Here is a 25,821-nt window from a genome sequence, read left to right on the forward strand (position 1 = left end):
TAAATGTGTCCCTACCTTCACTAATTTTCTGAAGATTAAAACCCAAACAAAATGTGGTGGTATTGAGCTTAGCGGTCAGTTAGTGGGACGACAGTGTAAGAGCTGATTCACTACCTTCTCTACAAGATTTTACATCTCTTTGATGCTCATGCACACTAGTGATTAAGTCATCAGCTCTGTGATTATTCGGTGAGACACACTCTGTGTCCACATCTGTAAAACAAGGAATCAGGTGGCTTGAGGGTCCCCTCTGTTATCAACTTACAATATGTGTGTCAGGGCCCAAGCAGGGCATATTGCTGACAGCCCAGGAGACTTCCCTTCATTCTGTTGTCTATGAAATAGGATGGTACAATGACATTTTGGAAAACTTCAGAGTTGTAGATGGCTTTGCTCTCTGTCCAACACATCTGGCTCCTTCAGTCCCAGACATCTGTGGCTACCCTGCCTCTCTGATTACCCAGTCTGCCCTTGTGGGACTTGACAGGGTCTCTAAGAGTTAACGTTCCTTCCCAAGTAGAATGACACCTTGGGACGATGCTCCTTCTGGTGATGTCTCTAAGGAACAAGTAAATACATAACAGGTCATGAGACCCCTCATAACTGCAGCCCACTGCTGAAGTCCCCAGGGTCATGTGCCACCAGGTTGTCCCTGCTGCTGTCTGTGTCTGTCCAAGTGAACATAAAACCAACGAGCAACATCCAAACAGCTCTTGCAAGTCTATATGCTGATTTGGAAAGTCTTAGGAAAAGATCATAGCCATTAACTAACCTGCTGATTGCATAATAAACTGTCATCCTGCTGTGAGACACTGTCGGTGGGAAAAGAACTCTGGACTCAGGTCAAAGAGGAGCTCTGGGCTCTGGCATGCCTCAGGGCAGGACACTGGCAGAGCCTCAGTTCTTTCCACAGAATGTGGGTGATCATTCCTTCCCTGTGTCCTTCGCAGGAATTTCACAAAGAATATATGACAATAAATGATAAGCTGCTAAGTAAATGTGAGGTTTTACTCAGAGAGAAATGAAAATTTTGAGTATTGGTAACAATGCACTTTGATTTCCTTTATTCATTCAACAAATAATTTAGTGAGCACCTGCCAAATACTAGGTACTGTGCTGAGAGTGGGAGAATCAGTAATGAACAAAAATACAGACCCGACCCCTGCCACCAGGGAACTTTTAGATTCATGTCAGAGACAGAAAGCTACCTCAGAAGTCATACCCTTACCAGGCAGTGATCTCAGCTGTGGAAGTGAGAGGGACGTCAGGGAGCGGTCCGTGGGGCTCTGAGAGCCTCTACGCCTGGGATTTGGGATTTGGCTCGGAGATGTCCAGATGCCTCCCCTGCAGAAGTGACCCTGGAGCCAAAATCAAAGGAATAGAGGAGGTAAGGAGGAGATGAGGGCAGGGAAAGCAGGTTCAAAGACCTCCTGCGGAGAGGAAGCAGAGGGTTTGAGGAAGGTCCCTGGCGCCAGAGTAGAGATAGTCAAGTAGGTGGGAGTCCAGAGCAAGGTGAGGCCAGAAAGGTGGGTGGAGAGCAGATTCAGGTTTTGGGAAGGATTTCCACTCTGTGCTTACAAGCACTGGGCAGCTGATCGCAGGGTTTTTAGTATAGGAGTGACATGATCAGATTTATGCTTTGGAAAAAGGACTGACTACAGTGTGGAGGACAAATGGAAGGAGGTGCAGGTGGACGGGCTGCAGTGGCTGAGGCACAACCTGATGGCAGTATGTGGACTCAAATGCATCACTGGAGATAAAAACTGAAGAATAGTTATGAAATAGTAACCATAGGACTTAAAAGCGATTTGAATTGCAATGGTACACATTACTGAGATGTATTTCATACAGCCTTCTTCTTGGAATCATGCCCCAGGGTAAATCGTTAACACTTTATGACAGGTAAATTACACTTTCCCCACCCCCACTTGATTTAATAACTTTATTTTTTCTTTTAGATTTTTTTTCAGTTTTATTGATGTATAATTGACAAATTAAACTGTACATCATGATTCGATACACATAGTGAAAGAATTCCTCCCATCTGGTTAATTAACACATCCGTCATCATTAACACTGTATTGTATCATTGATGTTTGCTACTAGAGTTGAACCTAAATGTTCTCATCTCCTCCCCAAAAAAGGAATTATACTTGACTCAGCATTGATGCTGTGACCAGTTAGTGACACTGTTCAACAGTATCTGCCTTTGATCATTTTCCAGTTAATGCTGTTACTATTTCATTTTTTTACATATGTGAGAAAACGCATTAACATGTATACTTGAAACATGTAGCAAAATGGCAGAGCTGACACCTATTATAACTGCTGTGCTTTTGAAGTTTACCTCAGTCTTACTCATGACGTTAATTGGACAAGTCTCCCATCAACCAAAGACACTCCACATGCTGTGCTATTTGAAAGGCAAATCTGTGGAAGAATTTATTACTTCATTAAAGATGTCTCACTCAGCACTTACACTAATGAAAAAAGTCTCCACTTTAAAGCAGTGTGGCGATGACATGGCCCTCGTGCCACCCTTCTGTCCTCCCATTTCCATGTCTGGGATGCTAACTGATAAAGAAACGGCTTCCTACTGTGCCTTTTGAGAATCTCCTCAGCACAGCACTGCAGGCAGCCAGGTGAGCCCAGCTGGCAGGAGAGCAGAAACGCACTCATCATCCCCGTGTTAACACTGTGTAAACCCCCAGATCATCACCCTTAGTGCATATTTATTTAGGCTTTCCTCCTGCCACAGATATGTCTGCCTGTTTTTGTCATCAAGGTTTGCCCCTCTGCACCTTCTCAGCCCACCTGAGTTCACAGGCCGCTGTGGATACTTCCTGCAAACTGGCAGAGCCCTGTCTCCAGCCCCAGAGCCTCATTCTCTGCCTGAGAAGCTTCTTTGGTACCAGGGGTGCTTCCTCAGCCTTAAGCAGGGACAACCCAGAAACATAGGAGAGTTAACACTCTAGGAGAGCAATACTCAATGAGGAGCAATCCTCATGCCCCAGTGAGGGCAGAGAATCAGAGGATGAATGCCCTGGCTCACCATTCTGCAGTAGGAAGGTTCTGATGTGTGTTCCCTGTGGCGTCTAAGATCAACAGGGGGACTGAGTCCCCGGTGCTGAGTGACTACCTGCTCATTAATGTGTTTCATTCCCTGATTCACTTTCCTCATAACTCATTTGTGCTTCCTAGGGCTGCCCAAGTCCTCATTGCAGGGTCTGCTTTTGGGAGAATCCAAATTAAGACGGCATTTTTATCTGCATGTTATGGGAAGCACTGATTTACAAACTCAGTGAAGCTCCTCCCAATGATCCATGGACTAAGATGTGGACTATGATTCTCCACTCCACAGCAGACCCCTTAAAACCATCTTTCTTTCCTCTTTAGGAAGTCCCACAGGGGAACCTGGGGGATAAAGTGGAGCTGGATGGCAGGGGCTGGGGACAAACTCAATCGTGCCGAGAATTCCCACTACAAAGTAAATTTATTTTCATGTTTTGTGATTTTTATTAAAGATAAATGCACTCCAAGGGCAATCCTATCATGGTATTTGCCCTTTATCTCCTCTAGCAGTGCCTAAGTGATGCTAATCAGGGACAGCAGAAAAGTGAAGATTTATTTCAAGCCTTAGCTGGTTAAGTTAATCAAAACAGGAAACCAAAAAATGTCAGTTCTGCCTATATTTCAGACCTTACTTTCCAAATAATGTGTCTATACTGTATTTATAATAGACAAATAGAGATGAAATTGTTCTTTACATTGACTAGAGCAGGAAGAAGTCCTATTTAAAATGATATCAGGCCAAAGAAACTCCTATATGCTTTCTTCCAACATTCCAGTAAAGGACCAAGAAGACATAGAAGAGAAATGTCAGGGATTCACAGATGCTAGCAATGAAAAACTACTTAGGTTCTGCTTTAAAGGGCAGTGAGGGTTTGTATTTAAACCTCCTCCCCCATGAATAATCAGTCACTCCCTTTCTACAACTACTCTCTTTCAGCCAATTCTAAAATCTCAAATCCCAAAACAGCACAGCAGAAAGCAGAGAGGAGAGGGTGGTGACTAATGGCCCCCTGAGGAGTGGCACAGTTACACTGAGCACAGAGCTATAGGAAGCCTCCGGTAGTACGGAGAGAACATCTTTTTTTTAAATCATAATTGTTTCTCCCCGAAACAAGCAAACAAAGTTAGGAAACTATATCAAGAGGAGGTCTCCCCACAATACAGCAAAGCTCTACAACACTGTTGGCAATGGGGAACTGGCTACAAGCTGTGCATTTATGGTCACTGTTGTATGAAATCCAAAATGGGTATTATTTCACATAATCACTCAAGTGGTTAGAAATGGAGGCCATGGGCCTGCATCTGGAGGATTCCCTTTATAAATGAATGAAAAATAATTAAAGGTCAGCATGAAACATATAACAAAATAAGCATGTGAGAAAGGGGTAATTATAATTAGGCTTGAAGATTAGGAGGAAGAGTATGACACCAAATTGGCAGAAAACAGAAGAAACTGAGAAAGCATGCTTAGAATACTCAGATGCTAGAAGAGGAAACATTTCTAAACAATAATGGGGACTTGATAATGGGGGAATCTAGTAACCACAATGTTGTTCATGTGATTCTATATTCATGATACCAAAATTAAAAAAAAAAAGGGGAGGGACAACTGTACTAACAGTAAAATCATAAAACTTAGTCTTCAAATGCCTTAGTTTCATGTTCACTTTCTCTTACCACACAGACGTGTTTTCATTCAATATCTCATAAACTGCCTTTAGTGTAATAAAGAATTTGTTATGTTTTTGTCCCTGGAATGAATGCATGAATGAAGGAATGAATAAATAAATAAAAATAATAATGGGCAGAGCAGGCTAAAATGGAAAAACCAAGCAAACTGGTGCCTGACAAAGTAAAAAAGGCCATAATAAACACATCTGGGGGCCTGAAATTACCTCAGAAAATGAAAACATTCAATAGAGTCAGTAAAAAGTAGAACCGATACTGCAAGAAATAAATGATGTAGAGATCAGGGTCCACTGATAACCCTATAACTTGAAGAGTCTCCAGGTACAGAACAACAGGTCTCAAGCCTTATTCCTTCTTAATAGCAAAGGCGTACACACCACTCTGCTACCAGTAATGTCGCTCTGGATGAAGAATCTCAAATCTGAGGCCAGGCCTGGGGGCTGCAGGGCCGGGATGTCCATGTAATCAGGGAGGGGGGATAGAAAGGAAGCGTGAACCAAGGGCCTTGATTATAATCGCCTGGAAGCGGGGGAGAGGCATGGCCTGCTTCTGTTAAATATTGATGGGCAAAGAAATTTAAAGAAACTGAAAAAGAAAAAGAAACAGCCAAGATCAAATATACAAATAATAAAATATCCTTTGAGCAATACTTCTCAAATGTACATGTGAATCATCTGGGGATCTTGTTAATTTACAGATTTGATTCAGTAGGTCTGGGGTCTAAGATTCTGGATTTCTGTCAAGCCCCAGGTGAGACTGACGCTGCAAGTGCTCACCCCAAACCTGGAGTAGTAGGACTGTAGAGAAAACCTGAAGCAAATGCACTCACTATATCCCAGGAAGAATTAATGAAAACAAATTCATATCTCAGCACATTCTAACAAATTTATAAAGCATTTAAAAGAATTAAGAAAATAATATACAATCATTCAGGGAAGAATATGAAAGGTTACTTGCAAATAAATAAAAATTGAGTGGATTCAGGCTTGTCCTCATCATTTCTAAATGTACGAGGAGAACAGAAAAATCCCAGGGAATTTGAAAAAAATAAATTGGGATGTAAGAATTCATTAATGAAACTAGAATTCATATGCAAGTGTTTGGAAAAGATACTACATATTTAGGTTTTCTATTGCTGCCATAATAACTTACTACAAATGTTGTGGCTTGAAATAACACAGATGTTGTCTCACAGCACCATACGTAAGAAATCCAACACAGGCCTCATTGGGCTAAAACCAGCATGTCAGCACAGCCGCATTCCTTCCTGGAGTCTCTAGAGGAGGACTCAATTCCTTGCCTTTTCCAGTACATGGAGGCCTTCTGAACTGCACAACTTATGATCTTTCTCCTCCCTCTTCAAAGCCAGCAATGCAAGTTGCGTCCTCCTCATCTGCCATCTCTATCTGCAGCCAGGAGAGGATCTCCACCTTCAAGGATTTATGTGATGGGATTGTGCCGACCTGGATAACCCAAAATGCTCTCTGCATCTCAAGGCCCTTAACCTTAAGCACATCTGCAAAACCCTTTTTGCCATGTAAAGTAACAGATGCCCAGGTTTCAGTGGTTAGGGTGTAAACCTCTTTAGGAGGCCACTATTCTACCTGTGACATCAAACATATGCTATGAGGAAAAACTTGAGGATATATACTAATAGAAGACCAGAACTCAAAATCCAAAAATAGGGAAAGGGTGGTATAAAAGGAACTGTGGTGAGCATTCAAACCAGTGCAGTTGGCTAAATCTAAGTAATCATTGTATGAATAATTACAGGAAAATGCAAAGTTAGAAACAATTTGTACAAGTAGAGTTACAGTCATTATAAACTAAGGGAACACTTCTACTGCAGCATAGGACCACTGAGTGAGGTTAGGGTGGGCTACCTTAAGGTGGGTTACTCCTCTCACCAGGATCAGAAGGAACTTAATGGGAAACTCCAATAGGATGAAAACAATGGTTTGCTTTTCTTTTTAAAGCAAATCAAAGCAAGCCATACTCCATATAGCAAAAGGCAGCTTAAAAGAGCAAAAAGCCTAAAACAGCTAAGAAAATAATATGTATCTATTGTGATAATAAAGGAAGTTGTCACACACCTTTCTGAAAAGCAGACCTCCCTTTTATAGAAAAAGAATTCAAAATGTGTCAAAAGCATTAAATGGAACAGTGCACCATATTATATTGATAAAATGTAAAGTGTGTTATTATTTAGTTCTCACTAAAATAATTCCTGTTATTATCTTTAGTTTGTTACAGATAAGGAATCTGAGCCTTTCAGAGATTAGGGGACTTGCTCACAGTCACCCAGGTGTGGACACAAAGTAAACCCAGGGTCTCACTCAAAGCCTGAGAGTGAATCCTGGTAGTATATGCCTTTCCACGTATATGTGAGACCACTTAACTGGTGAGGGATGGAGCTGGTTCTGGGACCCAAGTCACTATCACCCCATATTCTGTGTGCATAAGCTCTCCACCATACTGTCTCAGAAGTTGTTTTTCTGTTTACATCTTTGCCTCTTCCCCCTGAACCAAACATTTTGACACAGGTTATTTTTGTTCTGTCCTCCAGTTTCCCTGCATAACCAGAACCCCAACAAACCCCCCCATTGATTTTGCTATTTCAGCCACTATAAGTAAATTCTGTCCAGTCCCATCTCCAGCCCAGAGTGTAGACTGTGGGGTAGGGGTTTCCCCCTGTAAATCTGCTCCAGCCTCTTGGTAAGGACTGGGGTGCTCCTTATCTCTCGTTAAGATCAATTCCTCCCTTTGTCTTGTCTCCTCATGAAACAGTTCCACCAATTTTCCCTTTCCTTCCTTCTGAATCTTCAGATTCTGTTTCTGTTCAGGTACCTTCTCATTGTAATGTAAACAAGCTTATTTCAAAAGAAATCCTCCTTCAGTGGGGGCTGTATTCCCCCACAGCCACTGTGACAGTCTCTTCAGTCCCCGACCATGTCTGGGTTCCAATTCCTCACTTCCCATTCATTCAAACCCACTGAAATCAGGTTTCTGCCTCTCTCAGAGCAATTAAACTGCTTCCCCTGAGTCCACCAATGACTCTCCTATTTGACGAACCACTTAAAGCCTTGTTTTATGAGTATTTCCATTTACTACTTCTTGAAACTTTCTCCTTACTTGGCTCTCTGTTACTTCTCAGACACTCATTCATTCTTCTCCACACCCTAAACAGTTCTCTTTTCACACTACACAGTTTTGTTGCATTATCTAAAGTTTAACCTGGCACACTGTATCTCTAATCCTAAATCTTCTTCTGATCTCCTGCCAGACAATAGTGCTGACTGCTGCACGACCTCTTCACCTGCAGCCAAACTCACTTTGGTTCCAACTTCGAAACATAGATCAAACTACATTTGAACCCAAACTCTCCAAAATACCTCAAACTCATTTCACCCATAACATACTATCTTCCACTCAAAGGAGCCTTATTTCCTATTATTCTTACCTTGGCTAAGAACACCACATCCATCCAGGTTCCCAAACTAGAAGCCATTGTGGATTTCATCTTCTCCTTTGTACCACTCCTCCACCCCTAGCAAATCACCAGGCCTCATCCATTCCCCTAAGTATATTATAACTGTCTCTCTCTGTCCTCCTCACTCTTCACGATCACTATCAGTCCATTCACATGTCTGTTGAAGTATCTGCTATGTGTCAGGCATTGTGCTAAGTACTGGGAATACCGTGTAAGTGAAATAGATGTTATATCTCTCCCCTGATGAAATGTATATTCTAATTGGGGGAATGGGCATTAAGCTAATAATTGCACAAATATAATTACATAAATATGATTTCACAACTATAATTACAAAGAGTTATAAATTACAATTATAACTACACAAAAGAAAAATACAGGTTGCAGTGAACAATTATAATAGAGAACTTTGATTTATGATGAAAGGTCAGGGACATCTTCACTGAGGCAGTGATATTTAAACTAACACATAAAGAACGAGTCAGAGGTAGCTATGTGAAGAGTGAGAAAGGGTGGGCAAATGAAGGATCTTGTGCAAAGGTCCTGTGGCTAGAAAAGCTGGGCTTATTCAAGGAACTTTGGTGAGTGAAGGGTAGTGACCCATAAGGAGTCTAGGGAGTAAGTAGGAACCAGTTTATGTAGGACCTTGCGGGTTTAGTGTTTTATTCTACATGCAGTGGTGACCCACTGAAGAACTTTAAGCATGATCAGATTCTGTGACATCAGCAAATTTGCTGTTGCCTTGGGTCAGGCAAGAGATGATGGTGGTTGTGGATTACAATGGTGGCTGTGGAGATGGAGAGAAGTCAATTTTAAATAGATTTTGGAGGTAAAAGACAAAATTTAGTGAAAGGAAGTGAGGGAGAGGGGGATGTTAAGAATAACTTTCAGGTTCCTGTCTTAAAAACCTGGAGGAACAAGTGAAATTTGCCAAAATAGGAAACACAGGAGAGAAGATTAGGAGAAAATATCAAAGGTTCCACTTTCGCTGTGTTGAATTTATGGTACTTGTGAGACACCCACAACCAGATAAATATTTACTTAATGTTGATGTACAGTACCAAAACAGACATTTAATCTGTCTTAAATTACTTAAAGCTGTTTCTAGATGGGTTTCTCAAAAATATATATACTTAATAGTATACATTAATCACTGTAAAAAAATCTTACTCTCAGAATTGGGACTTTTCTATTTCAAATACTGATATGCTTCCGCATTTTCCTCACCAAGAGTTTACAGTATGCCGTAAACATACAGAGCAGTTATCTCTCTTCATGCCCTTGGTCTTGTTCAGAACATAAAGAAAAAGCCCTTTGTAGTTGTTAGTATTTTCTGCAGGGCTCACCTCACTGAGTTTTAGCCTCCCTGACATAATTCTTCCTCCCCCAGTCCATTCCTTTATTCCTGTTCAAGGCTCTTCACCCCACCTGCTTTATTTTGAACATAGCCTTTATGTAGCTGACTTTATCAGAAGACAACATGTGCAGACTTATTCTTTCTAGATACTCACTGGGATTACTTGAAATGGTTGGATTGCTCTCTTCATAAGGAACAAAGCCAGGGGGAAAATGGCCATTTGAAAACAGCTTGATAGTATAAAGTCCGTACAAAAAACACTTTTATTTAAAAGATGCAGACAGGATCATTTTTAAAGCATTGCTGAGAAAACCTCAGCTCACAACCTAAAAGCAGACTCTCCAGGCCAAAGATGGCAGCCGACCAGAAATTTTCTTTGCAACCTGAATACTTTGCTTGGCTGAAACATGGTATTAGGAGGTTTGGGTGCCACCAGCAGTGTATCTTCTGTGCTTGCTTAATGGAAAGGTCATTTTTTAGCCTAGGTCACTTTCATGAAGAAAAATTGCCCTTTTACTGACTTCCAATAGCTTTAACAAATTATCTAAAGGAACTGCAGGGTTCAACCCATTTAATGAATTTTAATAAGAAGTATGTGAATCAGTCAAAAACCAGAAAAAAGTGAATAACATTGAACTAGTTTTAATGGAAATTAGTTCATTAACATGCTGGCTTTTATTTACAAAAGGCTGAATTTCTAATGAAAAATTTGCTAGGCTGTGGAAAAATGGGAGGATCTTTAAATTTAAGATTAACTTTATGAGTGGTATTTTTCTCCTTCAATTAGCCCTAACTGGAAATTCTAAAAACCCTGGGCTTTTTTTCCCCCTTTGGGGAACTTTTAAAAAATGATTGCATCTATTGGAAGACTTTCTCACAGTCTCTGAAATATTTTCAGAAATGCAATGGGAACATGAGAGGAATTTTTTTGCCTACAATCCTTTTTGAGAAAGAATAACAAGAGGTGGAAGGGTCTGGGTGGGTGGCCAAGTAAGTTTCCTGTCCTTGCAGCAGGATGCCACAGGGACTGCGAAAAAAACTCTCATTTTTACTTCTTCTTGTTTCTCTTCTATTTTTTATTTTTTAAGGTGTGGTAAAATACATAAAGAAAAATTTGCCACGTTAACTATATTGAAGTGTACAGATTAATGTTCACATTGTTGTGTCTCTCTTCTTTTTTAAGCAAACAAAATACATAACTTTTAGTAACTCAGGAGATGGATGTCTGCAGTGAAACAGGTCTTTATTTCAAAGTGGTTCCACTCCTTTTCCATTACTTAAAGGAAGAGAGAAATGGAAAGTGTTTTCCCTGCATCTCTATCAGTTTTAGTAACAGTGGAATCCCCTATAAAATACATGAAACTGTGCTGATAATCTTCAAAACCAGAGTCATTTGTTGTAGCAAATACTTCAGTTGAAGAAGAAACCATTTCACATTCTGCAAATAGGAGTTCAATATATCTAATGGAGCAGAGAGGCATATTGAAAAACTTAGTTCTGTTTGGAAAAATTTCTAGCAATCTCGAAATATCTCCTTGGTGTTATTCCAAATTGAAGATACCATGATGGGACTCCCTGATTAAGTTGCCCTTCATTGTATTTTGATGCCTGACTTGAATTGGGAAGATTTAAAGAAAGTTTATCATCTTGTTGGACTGTGGAAAATAAATAACAATAAAAACACAACTCTTACTGAACAACTCACAAATGCATGCTGGAAAGGGGCTCTCCCTTCAGAGCTCCTGGAAATATATTGATATTCTTTCATTTTGGTTTCCATGTGTCAGGAGAAGTCGGTCCAGAAAAGAGCCGTTGTGTGGAACCTTCCCCTTGGGGTACAGCAGCATTGCTGACCAGTCATCAATCATTTTGAAAATGGTCCTTCGTGACACTAATGCTGGCCACATAGATTCTGTGGCATGGGAGGTGAGACGGCAGCCAAGCTACTGATAGGCAGGCAGCAAACACACCCCAATGCTCTGCAGAGCTGCACAGAAGTGGGAGGTCCTACGGTCCTCCTAAAGCAAGATTCCTCACACTGAACACTGGAGGGGGTTCAGGAAAAGGAAATGTTAAATATTTTCTGGGTTTTTCACTTAACTAAGCAGTTATTACCTGCAGTAGACATTACTATTGTATTTTTATTTTTAAATGGCTACCCAGGACATATATATGTTCCCTATGTAGGGTGTTTGGAGTTAGCAAATAAAAGTACAGAATTCTCAATTAAATTTAATTTCAGATAAGGAGCAAGTAATTTTTAGTATAAGTGTGTCCTGCGCAATGTATCCCATGAAGTATACAGGACATGCTTATACTCAAGATCTATTCATTGTTTATCTGAAATTCAAATTTAACTGGGCATATTATATTTTACCTGGCAACCATATTATTATAATTTATTAAAAATTATATGTAGTTGACATGTGTAATTCAATTTAAACTTCAATATGTTGATTTAATTTAAACTTCAATCTGTGTTGACTTCTCTCCTCCTCCATTTTCAAGTACCAGAATTTCCTTCTGAACTATTTGTACCATGCTTCTGTATCTATGCCCATCTCATTGGACTTTTATGTGCAGAATTTAAAATATATTTTAGTTTTATTTGTGGCACTAAAGACAGATTTTAGGAATCTAATTCAGTTTGCACTTTAAATTAAATGCATCTTAATTTCCTTATTAGCTATATCTAAATATTCCCATTTTTTCTTTTATTTTTTTCCTTTTATGTCCCTACTCATGTTCAGTTAGCTTATAACTCTTCTTTAAGGTCTTTCAGTTTGTTGTCTTAAGAGTCAGGATTAATTAATGTTTTTATTTCTATACACACACACACACACACACACCAATAAATGATCACTGTGGAAAACATAGGCCATTATAAAGAAATTTAATCCCACAAGGGAATGATAATACACTGATTTCTATAGAAGTAGGGGAAATAAAGGCCAGATATAAACTAAAACATGAAGGAACTATTATTTTATTTAATTACTATTATTACTATTAATTTTAATAGTAAATAGTTACTATTATTTTTTAAAGGCTTTTGTTTTTTACCGTGGTTTTATAAAGAGGACTAAAAGGCGTAAGAAAAATGTACCTGTATCCCTGTTGCTGTTTCCCTGTGAGAATGACTGTGGGAAGCCTGAAGTAATAGTCTAAGGAAATCAAGCTTGTCTTGCTTTTGTGATCTATCTCCAACCAGGATGATTTTAGAAAAGGAAACATTGCAGAAATAAGGATTTTAAAGTTTTATTTTTTTTACTGTTAATTGGATTAAGCTAGTTTTCTAAGAGAGGCCATCTCTACAAAAATCTTTCAGACATTTATAATACATAATAGTTTGACCCACACCATTATACTGTTTCTGTAGCTCTTCCAATGAAGTTGAGCAAAAAAATAATTTAATCATGTAGAAAATGACCTTCTGGTTTCATTGGGCCAAATTGAGTATATCTGAAATAAATGTTTTCTGGTCTCCTTAATTTAAATGTTTATAGCATGGTTGATAATTTGCCAAAGAAACACAAAGGGCCACAGGAGTTATTTATATTTAAAGAAATCTATTCCGATGCTATTTCTTACTACATAAAATTACTCTGCATCAAGTTGCTTCTTCTTGACAGTGACTCAGGAAGGGTACATATTGCTTCAGAGACTGAAAGCTGTGCAGCACGACTCAGTATTAGGAGTACTCCAGAAACAGCCATGATGGGAGCAGGAAAGACATCCTGGGCCATGCCAATGGCTTGAGGTCAGACTGAATGAAACAGCCTGAAAAAAATGAGAAGCCAAAGTGACTCTGATGAAAGGGGGTCACATTCAACATCCCTCTCTCCCTGTCTGCTCTTAACCAGTGTCCCTCTTATACCATTTTAGTTCTGCACCATAACTGCTGAGAGGTCAGAGGATCACACATTTTCCATCAGAGACATAATCATCTCTTAAGATAATGTCCCGTGGAGATGAGTGCACCATAACAGAGGAACCATGTTCAATACATCAGTATCAAAGTCTAAGAAACTCTCAGCACCAAACAAATGCAAAACCGCAAATACTCAAAATCTGCTCTGGTACTCCAAAAAGTAGAGCAGATAATTGAATATTTGACATTATGAGAATGCATAAATGAATGACATCTTCTCTCAAAAGAGCTACTGCTGGTAATTCCATAAAACAGCAAATAAATTTTATCCTTCACTGAAAATAATGATTAATTGGCCAAAACTTCACAAATTTTTTCACTTTATAATTAGTAGTCAAGTTGTTTTCATTGACATTTTACAGACTAAGTTAAGATCAATGTATGTATTTATCTGTAATATATACTCTCCACTATTTCCTAAAAGGATGGGGTTAAATCCTCATAAACTATAATCAAAACACAGAATTTTTTTGTAAGTTCGAATGAGAAATAAGAATGTATGGAGTAGGTGAGAAAGTGAACCAATTCTAGCCTTCTCCTTAGGTAAGACAGTTATTACCCTTGAACATTCAGCTTAACTCAGGTTCCAAGGAAAGCTGAGAAACATGATGGATTATATACTTACAGTCTGTTCATAAAATGAAGCACAGTTCTTCACAACAGTGCATTGAGGTGCCATCAGTATTTATGCCATCTTGAGCTGGATTGCTTAAGCATCTAGAGAATTGTGTGTTCAGGTTTTGGTAGATATTTCTTATAAATGGGTTATGGTGTTCAACTATTCCCATTTTGTACAAGTCCCAGTTGCAAAGGTGATAAACATAGTAGGTGGCATATTTCCAATATTTCTTTCTTTTTTGAGCTTTTTATCAAGGTACCACCTAACATTAACATGACTGAAATTTTTGAAAGAGGGGAGATCTGATATGAAAAGAAAGTAATTTTGCTTTGCACACCAGATTATGTTTTGGCTTGCCAGGGCCAGTATATGGCAGCCCCTTACCACCCCCAACTCCCCATTTGTTTTAAGTTTGTTTTCACTACCTTTTTTGAAAACTTGATACCATATTGTATGATAAATAATAACAATAAAGGGGAAAAAGGAAAGGGAATTAATTTATCCTTTACTTTTAACTACTTGATGGTCATTTGGATCACAGTGATCATCAGAGCGTTGAGCCACATAGCAAGAGTTTTCAAGAAGTTCAAAAAAATATGGCTTTAATGATACATGAGACATTCTGTTAAATATTTTGAGCTGCTTCTTCATGCAAAACCTTCTATTGTGCTAACACCGCAATAGAAGGATAATAAACAGGTATCTACTGTAGAGATCTCAGTGGGAAATAGTCCTATAAAAAGTTGTAATAGAATCTGATTCATAATATATCTGTACACATTAGTTTTAAATGTAGGACTAGTGAAAGCTTATTGACTGATTTTTTTAACCATATAAAGCAGTGTTACTTCTCATGCTAAGCAAAGGTATTTACCTTTACAAATCTAAACTTCTATCTACGTTCCCTCCCCGTCACCTCCTGCCTCCAGCTATACCACAGAAAGCCCTAAGGATGACTCAGTCTTACGTTTTGTAAAGCAGTTAACCATTTGCCATATAGTTATTCGCCTTCTCTGTGCCTCCGAATCCTCAGCTGCCTAATAAGGAAGTGTTCTTAGAATCGTTAATACAATTCTAAGTGAAATTGTTTGGGCTCCTTGAAGAAAACTATACAGCCTGACAGAATTTTTGGCTATTGTTTGCAAGTAACTAATTCGGAGTAACTTGAAATTATCTTCATATCATGCCACCCATAAGTGGGAGTGGGGTATATTTTCAAAGTTCAAATATTGTTTTCTTTATTACAGGTTTCTTTTCTCCATGGAAAACTCCAAAGCCTGTAAGTTGGAATTATTATGCTTCTTTCTTTATTTCTAGTTATTATTACAGTCCCATTAAATAAGAGTTGACTTGAGTGACCTCAAAATCTCTTCTCCCTCTGAGATTCTGTGATATCAAAAAAAAACAAATCCTCTGAGTTCCTTTGTCTTGTATTTGTCCCACAAATACAAGACTAACTCATCTTACCCTTCTGCAAACGCATTTCTGCCTAGTTTTTAATATACTTATAAAATGAGCATTAACACTCCCTCACCATGGTGCACTGAAAATATTTCCAAAACAAATATTCCATTTGTTCTTCCCCCGTCAGAAATACTAGTCTTTATAACACAGAATTTTTAGAAACAATGCACCTTATAGGCCTGGAGGGCTTGACAGGTGCATTAAATCTGGTCCACAAGAAATATAGCTCTGTATATATTTATATTAACATTTTAATATATATAGCACTACATGTGTTGGGGAGGGGGGTAGAATATTCACACTCAGAGACATACATATTCCCTCAAACCTGACAGTCACTCCAGGTGGGGCTGAATCTTCACAGAAAAGGGGATCTCAGCCGTCGTCTAATCTCCTTGAGCCAAGTCCCCTAATGAATCATCTTGCCATTTTGCTGCTGTTGCAGGAGACTGATGGATTTTAATAATCTTTCTGGGAGGCTGGGTTAGCCAAGTTGGCTTCACAGTTAGAGATGGTCTTTACTTTTTGTTATTAGATTGAAATGAAAAATTGTCCAAGTCCCAAGATCTGGAGCTGGCGTTCCAGGATCCCATTTCCTAGGGTGTTAGAATACACCACCAGCATGGAATGTCTAAACCCACAGCTGAAAGAGAACTGTAGCAAAGTGATTTGGGTCCAAAAAAAACTCAGGGACTCAAATCTCCCACCTAATTTTTTCTTTCCTCTCACAATGAGCAGCTCAGACCAAAGTGGCCCCTCATGTGGCCAGTGAGGAGGGGACTGAGTTAATTTTATACCTCTCTTATTTCTTTCACTGCAGGAATATTTAACTACTTGGTTTTCTCATTTTAGAAATGGAGATAAGATAATTTGCATACTTTTCAAGTGCTATAACTGATTTAATTAAATGACATGCCTTGAAAATGGTTTGATGACATGAAATTAAAGGATGATGAGCCCCATAATATGCCTGAGCTCCAGGTTTCTCTCAAAGAGAGACGAAGAAGCTGGGAGATGGAGATGGGAAACTGATGTCAGCACTCCCGAACTTTCTCACGTAGCTTAGCTTAGGTGGGATTTAAAAGCTCATCTGGTCCACAGAGAACATCCGATGGGAAAACTGCACCTACATGGGCCTAGTGGACCACTCGTGGTTGTGAAGCATGTGCTTCTGAAAAGAGGTATTTAAAAAATGTTTCAAATGAAATTTACTTTATTTGGCCAAATCTAAATAATTCTTTCCTTTCATCACTAAAGTTACATCTGGGCTCTGCGGTTATACACATCTTTATCTAATCTAACAAGAAAACTGGCAACCTCATTGTGGTACTACAATTATGCAATCTAGTGATTTCCTTATAGGGACCACATTTACACCAATTATGCCATTTGACATAATTGCAGCATTTGCTGTCATTATAGTAATTACATCCATAGTCAATAATTCCAAAAAAAGGTTTCATGGAATTCAATTTACAATTAATTGCTAGCCCATACATCCCTAGAAAAGCTAAGGCTTGGACTTCACGTCACAGGTTGAGTAAACACAGAGGACTGTTGATTTAATGTCCTCCTGTGTCTATCAGAAACTCTTCAGACTAAAGACTGTGAGAGGCAGCATGGTAAAAGGTTCAGGGCGCAAGCTCTGAAGACACATTACCTGGGTGCAAACTTTGCCTCATCTCCTTACAAGTTTTGTGACCTTCAACTAGCTGCTTAAGTTCCCAGTATCTCAAGTTCTACCTCTGTAAAATGAGGACATAACAATGCTCCGAGCATCATTAATGTTATTAGTTATCATTAACTAATATGGTTATTGTGAAGAGTGTATGAGTTAATCCATGTAAGGTGCTCAAAACAGTGCCTCTACAAGTTGAGATAAAAAACACCAACTATTGTCATCCTAGGAGACCCTCCATGCATAAAACCTTAATAAATTAACCATTCTCTGAAATGAGCATAGTTCGCTATACTTATTTAAACAAATACAGAAATATATACTCACAGCACATAAATTTATACACTCTCTCCTCAAAGGAGGATTGGTGGCATCCTCAGTCAGCTTAGTTAGAATAAGGAAATGTTATCCTTAGTGAGATTTTTCCTCCTCCTTGTCCTGAGTCACTTTCTGAACTTCTTCCATCCTACTGATCCACATCTCAAGCTAATCCACGTTAAGACAGTCACTTCCTGTTTAGCAAGTAATACACTAATTATAGTGAGGTCTCATTCCCTCCATCTCAGCAGATGGCGGGGTGTGTGGTGGAGGGGTCCAAGTTCATTCTTCAAGTATAGAATCAAGCCACATGCCTTCTTCTCCCAGCCCTGCCCTAAAATAATGAGGGGTTGTGTTTAGACTACCACAGCTTCTCTAGGAAGCAAACACTTTCTAGACAGAGTATTTCATGGGTGGGGTGGGGGGACTTGCCTTATCCACAAGCCCTCTCTGCTCCCAGTGTGTGCCTTAGAACCAGAAGGTAGGGCAAAATGTATTAGCCACAGCATGACTGGGTTTTCCATCTCACTGTTTGATCCCCTCCTGTGGACTGTGCATCCATTCTGCCCACTGATGTCCCATGCCTAACACCAGTGATCGTCCTTTCATGCAGGCATTCAGGCAGGCAGGCACTCAGTCACCAAGGCCCACAGAAATGCAAGCCTTCTCCCAAGTATAGAAAACGACTTTGTTTCTGTTTTACCTTACTCAAGTGAGGTGTTTATAAATATCTGCCTGGGTATGGACACCATTGGGGCCAGACGAGACCTAATGAGAAGCCTGGCAGGTAGCCCAACTCTAGACAAGTCAAGTCCAGGAAAACACTGGGTGGAGAGCAAGTGAGGCCCAGGGCCCTGAGCAAGGGGACAGATCAGAATCTACAGGTCTCATGAATTTTGAGAAAAACAGGTAAGCACAGAATATCCCAGCTAGAAAGTAAAGTCAGGAAACCAAGGTGTCTAAGAAAGTAAGAAGTAACAGTGTGCGCCCCTCAAAAGGCACTGTCAGATCAGCACGCCTGCCCTGGGGAGCAGGGTGACCTCTGACCTCAGGGAAGATTTGCTCTAGGGTCTTCTGGGCTGGAGCCAATGAATAATTCTTTTTGGAGTGGTAACACATAGGACTGTGAGTCTGCTTTTCTAGTATTTTCCAAGGCGCATTGATTTTCTGCTCTATCGTCTTTTAAGAAACCCTGACGGAGTGACTCAAGGGTTGAGGAATGTCCCAGCAAGATGTTGTGAATGCTTTATTAAGCATGAACTGGACTCTTGACTAACTCCCCACCTCTGTGCTACAGAAATTGTAGAACTTGTCAGTCTGCCATAGCATATTTTACAGCAACGCCCAAAGCATTATCGGTTCTATAGTTTTAAGAATGTTTCTTAGAAATACTAATATTCCACCCGATGCATGGTTGCTCCAGTGGCTGTAAAATGAACACTACAATAGCAAGACCCGTGTGAGTGTCAGATACCCTCAGTGGGAGGTGGGGGAGAGAAATAGACATTTGCTGAAACCCTATGGAGACAAGTGGAGTGCTACAGCCACCCAGACCATATTTCTAATTTATTCACTCTTCACAATTTAACATCTTATGTTTGCAGCCAGAATGCACCTACATGTTAGGTATCTAAAGTCAGTTAAAGTGAAAACCAAGAAAGAACATGACCTAAAATAATGAGGGGTTGTGTTTAGACTACCACAGCTTCTCTAGGAAGCAAACACTTTCTAGACAGAGTATCTGTAAGTGAAAGCTTCGTAAAACAAGGTTACAAATGTGGGCCTTCCCATCACAGCAAAGACACCAAGAATAGCTGACCAAAAGGACCCAGAATGGCTTCCTAGAATTTTGCTCTCAAATCAATTATGAAGTGCATATTTAAAGATGTTTACTCAATGGTAGCACAAGGCCCACTGAGCAGAAAATTACCAAAAACAATAAGCAAATTTACCAATTATTACCCTTCATGTATTGTTATTGAAAAAACACTCTTGTTACATAGCTTGGTTCTGACCCAGGGTCTGCTGACAGCCACGGGGCCTCTCTGGGCACCTGGAGGTTATGTTTAATGCCAGGGAATTGGACTCAGCTAGGGGTTTTCCATCCCTTATTCAAATGAAATCTTGGTCAGTAGCCCAGATGAAAAATGAAGCCAATTTGGTTAGTCTGTTTGGGCTGCTATAACAAAATACCATAAACTGAGTGACTTATAAGCAGCAGAAATTTATTTCTCCTGGTTCTGGAGGCTGGAAGTCCAAGCTCAAGGCACACAGTAGAGTCTGTGTCTAGTGAGACCCCACTTCTTAGACAGCTGTCTTTTTTCTCTAAGTTTGCCCAGCAGAGAGGACAAGGGAGTCTCTGAGGCCTCCTTTACAAGTATGCTGATTCTACTAATGAGGGCTCCAGCCTCGTGACCAAATCACCTCCAAAGACCCCACCTCCTAGTAGCATCACCTTTGGTGTCAGAACTTTAATACATGAATCTGTGGGGACTCACACGTTTGGGCGACAGCACCAGTCTTACTAAGATATGGGTCAGTGACCCATTTCTCTCCTACTTTGCTGACTCACCCAGTCACTGCCACAGTCCCACGTGGGTAAGCAGGCCTCAGGGGACTTTCTGTTCTACAGAGACATGCATGGTACCACACAGCCCTTCCAACTTTAAAAATTTTATGATTGATATGTCAGAGCTAGCATCGGAGCCCTGGCCAAAATATAGCCAGGACGGAAACAAAAGCAGGACAGTGCAGAAAGGGGCAGAAAGTTATAACCCTGCCACATTCAAAATGGTGTATATCAAAACTAGTTTTTTAAAAAAAGAGCAGTTATGAGTCAGCCAGATTTTTAAAAAGAACAGGTGATTATTTCATTCATTCACTAAATTAACATTTTCTGAGCTCTTACAGTATATACAACAATGTAACACAACAATGAGAAAGACTGTGTCCCCTGCAGGCTCTGTCCCCAGTGTCTACTTGAAGAGGCGTAGGTAAGACCTATAACGGCAGTGGGGTGTGATGAGTGGGGTGAGGGGTAGAGCACCCTGTAGGAACAGCTAAAGCCTTCTAGAAGAGACATCTCGTCTGACCCTAGTCATCAGGTAATGAGTAATGGAGACAGCAGAGTGGAAAATGGGTAAACTCTGCAGATAGGAAGAGAAATTAAGAAACTATGCAATGGTCAAGAGGCAGAAAAGAACCTGGTGGATGCAAGGAAATGAGCCTGTGACTCACTCGGTGAGTGAGCATGAGAAACGTGAGCAGAAACTGGGTCACGAGAAACCGTTAATGTCCCACTGAGGCATGGGCCTTTTTCCTGAGGACTGTGCTGACTCAATGCAGAATTTTAGGCAAGAGGGTAACCTAATTTTTATACAAAGCAGGTATATTCAAAGCAGTAAAGTGAAAGTTGAGTTTGAACAAAGAATCAGTTGATTGTTGAATGAAGGTAAAGTTGGTGGTGCAAATAGGTGATCCTGGTGAACCCGGCTTTCTCCTTAATAAAAGGATGTTAGTCCCTGCTTTACCTGCCTCATGGGGCCTGGTGATAATCAAAGATAATGTATGTGAAGGAGCATGGTAAACTGGGAGGTGTTCTGTAAATCTTTAATAAATTACTGTGGTAGAAAGAGCAGCAGCAGCTGAGTTTGGGGAAAGAAATGTCAGTTCAGCAATAAATGTCTTCACAGAAGACATTGAACAATGATGGATCCCAGAGGGTTGTATTATTACTTGTAAACCACAAGGGAGGTGATTGAATGGTCACGTAGAGGAGATTGTTGGGAGAGGTGCAGATGTCAAATGAATATGTGCAGACTACTTTATCTCTTTCTATTTTAGTAAAAATGGGGTCATGTATCAGGGCCATCGTAGAAAAGGAAAAATACTGTACTACTGTACGTTGCTACACACTTACACCTAAATTACCTTCAGATGCATGTTAGTATTTATGTTGCAGGAAAAAAGCAAGCACAAAGAGATAGAATGATTTGCTGAAGATTTTACCAGCTAATAGGTGGCAAAGTTGTGTAAGTTTGTGTTCAAAAGTCAGGCACCACTTGTATTTATAACAGTCTATGGTGTCTTATTCTATAGAAGTAAAATCTTTTCTTGCAACACTCTTATCCCAAAGTTGTAAATGTTTCCTGGGAGAAAAGTCTGTGGGGCAAAGAAGCCTAACTTTGAAGGTGAGGGTTGTGGTATGTGGCAAAGGAAATAAAAGAAAGAATTCTCCATCAGTCACATCGTCTGTTCTCTTGCATCTTTCAGGTGATGGACCGGTGGGAGAACCAAGGCAGTCCTCAGACCAGCCTCTCTGCCCCGGCCGTGCCGCAGAGCCTGCCCTTCCCGCCCGCCCTGCACAGGAGCTCCTTTCCTGACTCAACAGAGGCCTTTGACCCAAGGAAGCCTGACCCATATGAGCTCTACGAGAAATCGAGAGCCATTTATGAAAGTAGGCGTAAGTGAAAGCCTCGTAAAACAAGGTTACATTAATAATAGCTGAAGCCCTGCCAGGAGACAGATTGAGGCTGAAATGATCTGGCATGAGTTTGTATTCTGAGGTTCAAAAAGGACTCAAAAGTAAAGCCAGCTGATCTGAGCTACTTTAAAAAAAAAAAGTCTCTATAAAGCTTATCTGTTGGTTTTCAATCTTTCCGTTTTCTACTTTTTTCCTCTAAGCCCTGAGGAAAATCAGGAATGTATTGGTATTGGGAGTGAGAAGGCAGAGCAAAGAAAGTTGCCAGTTTTAAGTCACCAAATGATAAAAAGAGATGTTGAATATTTTTACTTTTAAGCTGATCTTGAGTCTGAAGCTTAGATTTCTCATAGAGCCTTGAATGCAGTCATTGAATTTAGGGCCGTGAGTCAATGTTAGTCAACTCCTGACTCAGTCATGAAAGCAATGGTTCTGGAAGCAGCCCAGAGCCAGGCACCAGTCATGCCTACCTGAAACTTCTGTTTGTCTTTTAATACAACAGGGCCCCTTTGAAAGTTCAGCCATAAAATAAAATACTGTGAATGCACTTGTCATCCTATTTGAAGGTCCTCTAAAATTACTTCATTGCACTTTATAAATATTAGAAAACAAAAGTTTTTAATATTGCATATATAGTCATTGTGCCTCTTTCCACCCTCTACCAGGTCATCTCTTCCAAATGTTAGAGGACAGGAATCTGAATGGCATGAATGTATAATCTATGAGGGAAATACACAGTATAATATGAACCTGAGTAAAGGAATAAAAAAACTGGGCCTAGTGGGAAGGCTTTGGTTTCCGGCCTCCCATTTTCTGACTGCTGAAGTCCTTTGTTTCAGGGTCCCACCAGTGTCTTCTTCCCACCTTTATCATCTGAGGCATGAAGAGTGAGTTTTAAGTTGTGTGTGATCTCAGAGGCACTCCTATCTACTAACTTTTTGACGAGCTCAGGGGCTGAGAATTATGCAAGGGGAGAAGTACACACAGTGCCTTTTCCCCATCCTCTACAATTCTCAGTAAAAGTGTTTTTGGTTGAAAAATAGTTATCACAGAAGGCCTTGGAGAAGTCATTTCCAACACAATGATCCCCTCCCACACTTATTTTTTAACTTATTGACTAGGTCTGGGCTATTGGATTTCATTCTTCCCCTTCTGGATGAACAACTGACATGTCTTTAAAGGGCTGTAAAGTTAGGATGCCTTTGCTGTGAAAGAATAAGTAAAGTAGGCATTTTAAGCTATATAAAATAGGGATAGGGTATGATTCAGGCTAGTAATGCTCATGAAACTGAAAAAAAAATGGAAAAGATTTCAGCACAGTTCTTAATACCTTTTCTGCTTTAAAAACCTCGTATTTATGGAATACCCACTTCACTCTCAGTATGGTAGGGAGATACAGAGATGAGTACTACAAACTTAACTGGAGAAATAAGAAAAAGTGGAACAAGTGGAGATCAAAAGACAGACGTTCTAACTAGGAAGGTAGAAATGCATTGCAGGAATAAAATATCACCCTCATGTCCTTGTTTAATTTTTTTATTGCATTTAGGGAACATCAGGATATGCTTCCCTGCTTTTGTCCCTTCATTAGTCTTTTTCTTCCAGCCTTTTGCAGTTTCCTGGCCAGTGCAAATCTTTATTATTCAGGACAAAGGCAAAGTTGGTATTTATTCTATCCTGTCTTCATGGTGTCTGATCCTGTGTGCCCTCAGTTTCTGAGCAGGAATTGTTCATGACCTTCTTCTCAACCCTAAAAAAATTCTGATTTCTTTACCCAGTCTCTGCAATGCAGGTTCTGTACATTGCCTTTCCACTGCTCACCTGGAACAATCCCAGCACACTGATCTGCCTTTACCTCCCACAACCTCTTCAGTCCTCCCCTGGGAGCTCCTTAACCCCTTGCCCTCCACAGCCACAGGAACAACAAACGTCCCCACTCCCCACCCATCCTCCTCTGCCCCCATCAGCGCCCCAATATGCCTTCACTGCTGCAGCTCTAATCCGGACCCCCTTCCTGTTCTCATCAACTCTCACTAGCGTTTCTGAGGTCACAGTAATGTTTTCAGGGTCACAATTCTTAGGAAGCCAAGAAGGGGTGAGCTCATTCTTTTTCCCATCCTGCTCCTTTCTATCATTGTGTTTCATAACACTAAATGGAGTGTGAATGAAACACAGAAATCATGCTGAGGTAAGAAAGGCTCTACCCTGAAGACTAAGGGAAGGGAGCCAAAAATGCACGATGCCACTTTCTCTGGTCTCTGGATGGCCAATCAGCTCACCCTGCGTGTGTGTGTGTGTGTGTGTGTGTGTGTGTGTGTGTGTGTGTGTGTGTGGCTTGAAACAATATGGCTTGAAAAAACAAAACAGCCCTTTGCCCTCCATACATTTCCTGTTTCCAAGTATGAAGAAGTTTCATTCTGTCATTAAATTTTTAGAACAATACCAAAAGAAAATTTTGTTTCAGTGATGGGGGGGAAGGTCAGTCCATTTCTCATCATCTTCAAATAGGTTTTTTAAAAAGGATCATGAAATGTATACATCCAAACAAAAGACCCACATTTGACATTTTAACTTTGAACCACTCCTATTCTGACTCTGTTGAATCACACACATAACATTTAGGTTAGGCTTCATTCATTCTTGTGTCCCAGAGCTTTTTCCTGGGAGGAAACCCAATGGGACCAAGGGAAGTGTAGAAGGGATTCTAACCACAGCTGTTTAAACCAAGTTCTGTGGCATCTTCCCTGGCCGACATCCATCTCATAGGATCTCATAAAGCTGAAGTGGTATATTTTGCATTCACGTTCAAAACGAGGTTGCAGTAACCAAGGGATGTACCTCCACCCATGAGTGTCTGCTGCACAGAGCTACCGAATGTTTGCTCTATCAAGGCTGTCAAGAAGTGTTTGGATTCAGCTCACCAGTCCCCTGCAAATGATGGGAATTTATCAAATGATGTAAATGCTGCTGTGCCTCATTTGGCTCATAATTTGATTATACTGACATTTTAATGTGCATGCACAGGACATCTTAATAAAGATGTATTCCTGAAAATAAAAAATGTGGTCATTTTAAACAAACAAAGACAACCATGGGATACTAGAGCCACATGAAACAGAACATGACAGGTACATGCTTATGAGAGGAAAGCTAGAAACACCTCCCAGCTTTATGGATCTCACCATGAGGAGGAACTGAACAAAGAGAGAAGGGAGAATCTCCCACCAAGCTCGAGGCGATGCCTCTGATTTCAAAGCCTCGGGCAAGGTGCCCAGAGGCAGGCCCTCCAGGGTCCACATCAACCAGCAAGAATGTATGAAGCACTCAGTATGTTTCTAGAACTCTGCTGGGTGCTCCACAAGAGAAAAATCCCAAAAAATAATCTCTGCTTATACAAAATTTACAGTGAGATTAGAGACACAAACACAGAGGGAAACATTGCCTGAATGAGAGTGCTTCACACAACCCAGCAAATAATAATAATAATGATATCAGCATTTTTACATGCAAAATTGTGCAGTAAATAGTTTAAATATAATTAGACAATTGGGGCAATAATTTTGCATTCCATGTGCAAAATTGATGTTTTTCAAGAGAATGTCCTATTTAAATATCTTAATTATCAAAAATCTCACTAGTCCCTATTGGAGAATTCTATGCAAAAAGAAATGTTTTTCTGACTAACTTGATTCCCCTTAAGCTTAAAGCTTGTATACATATAAG

At 40.1% G+C, this 25,821-nt stretch overlaps 1 protein-coding gene across 8 annotated transcripts in view; it reads left to right on the forward strand.

Moving 5' to 3' along the window:
- MAGI2 (membrane associated guanylate kinase, WW and PDZ domain containing 2) overlaps nucleotides 1–25,821 on the forward strand; it is a 1,446,279-nt gene that overhangs the window by 1,269,079 nt on the left and 151,379 nt on the right. For 7 of the 8 annotated variants that reach the window (XM_073238936.1, XM_073238938.1, XM_037021510.2 and 4 more), the window contains 2 exons: nucleotides 15,406–15,437; nucleotides 21,891–22,080. In XM_073238936.1, the coding sequence (XP_073095037.1) occupies nucleotides 15,406–15,437; nucleotides 21,891–22,080 (222 nt within the window). The remainder of the gene's footprint in view (nucleotides 1–15,405; nucleotides 15,438–21,890; nucleotides 22,081–25,821) is intronic. The other variant, XM_073238937.1, reaches the window with a different exon arrangement.

The sequence above is a fragment of the Manis javanica genome, chromosome 6, assembly GCF_040802235.1.
Source record: "Manis javanica isolate MJ-LG chromosome 6, MJ_LKY, whole genome shotgun sequence".
In the NCBI taxonomy this organism is placed as follows: domain Eukaryota; kingdom Metazoa; phylum Chordata; class Mammalia; order Pholidota; family Manidae; genus Manis; species Manis javanica.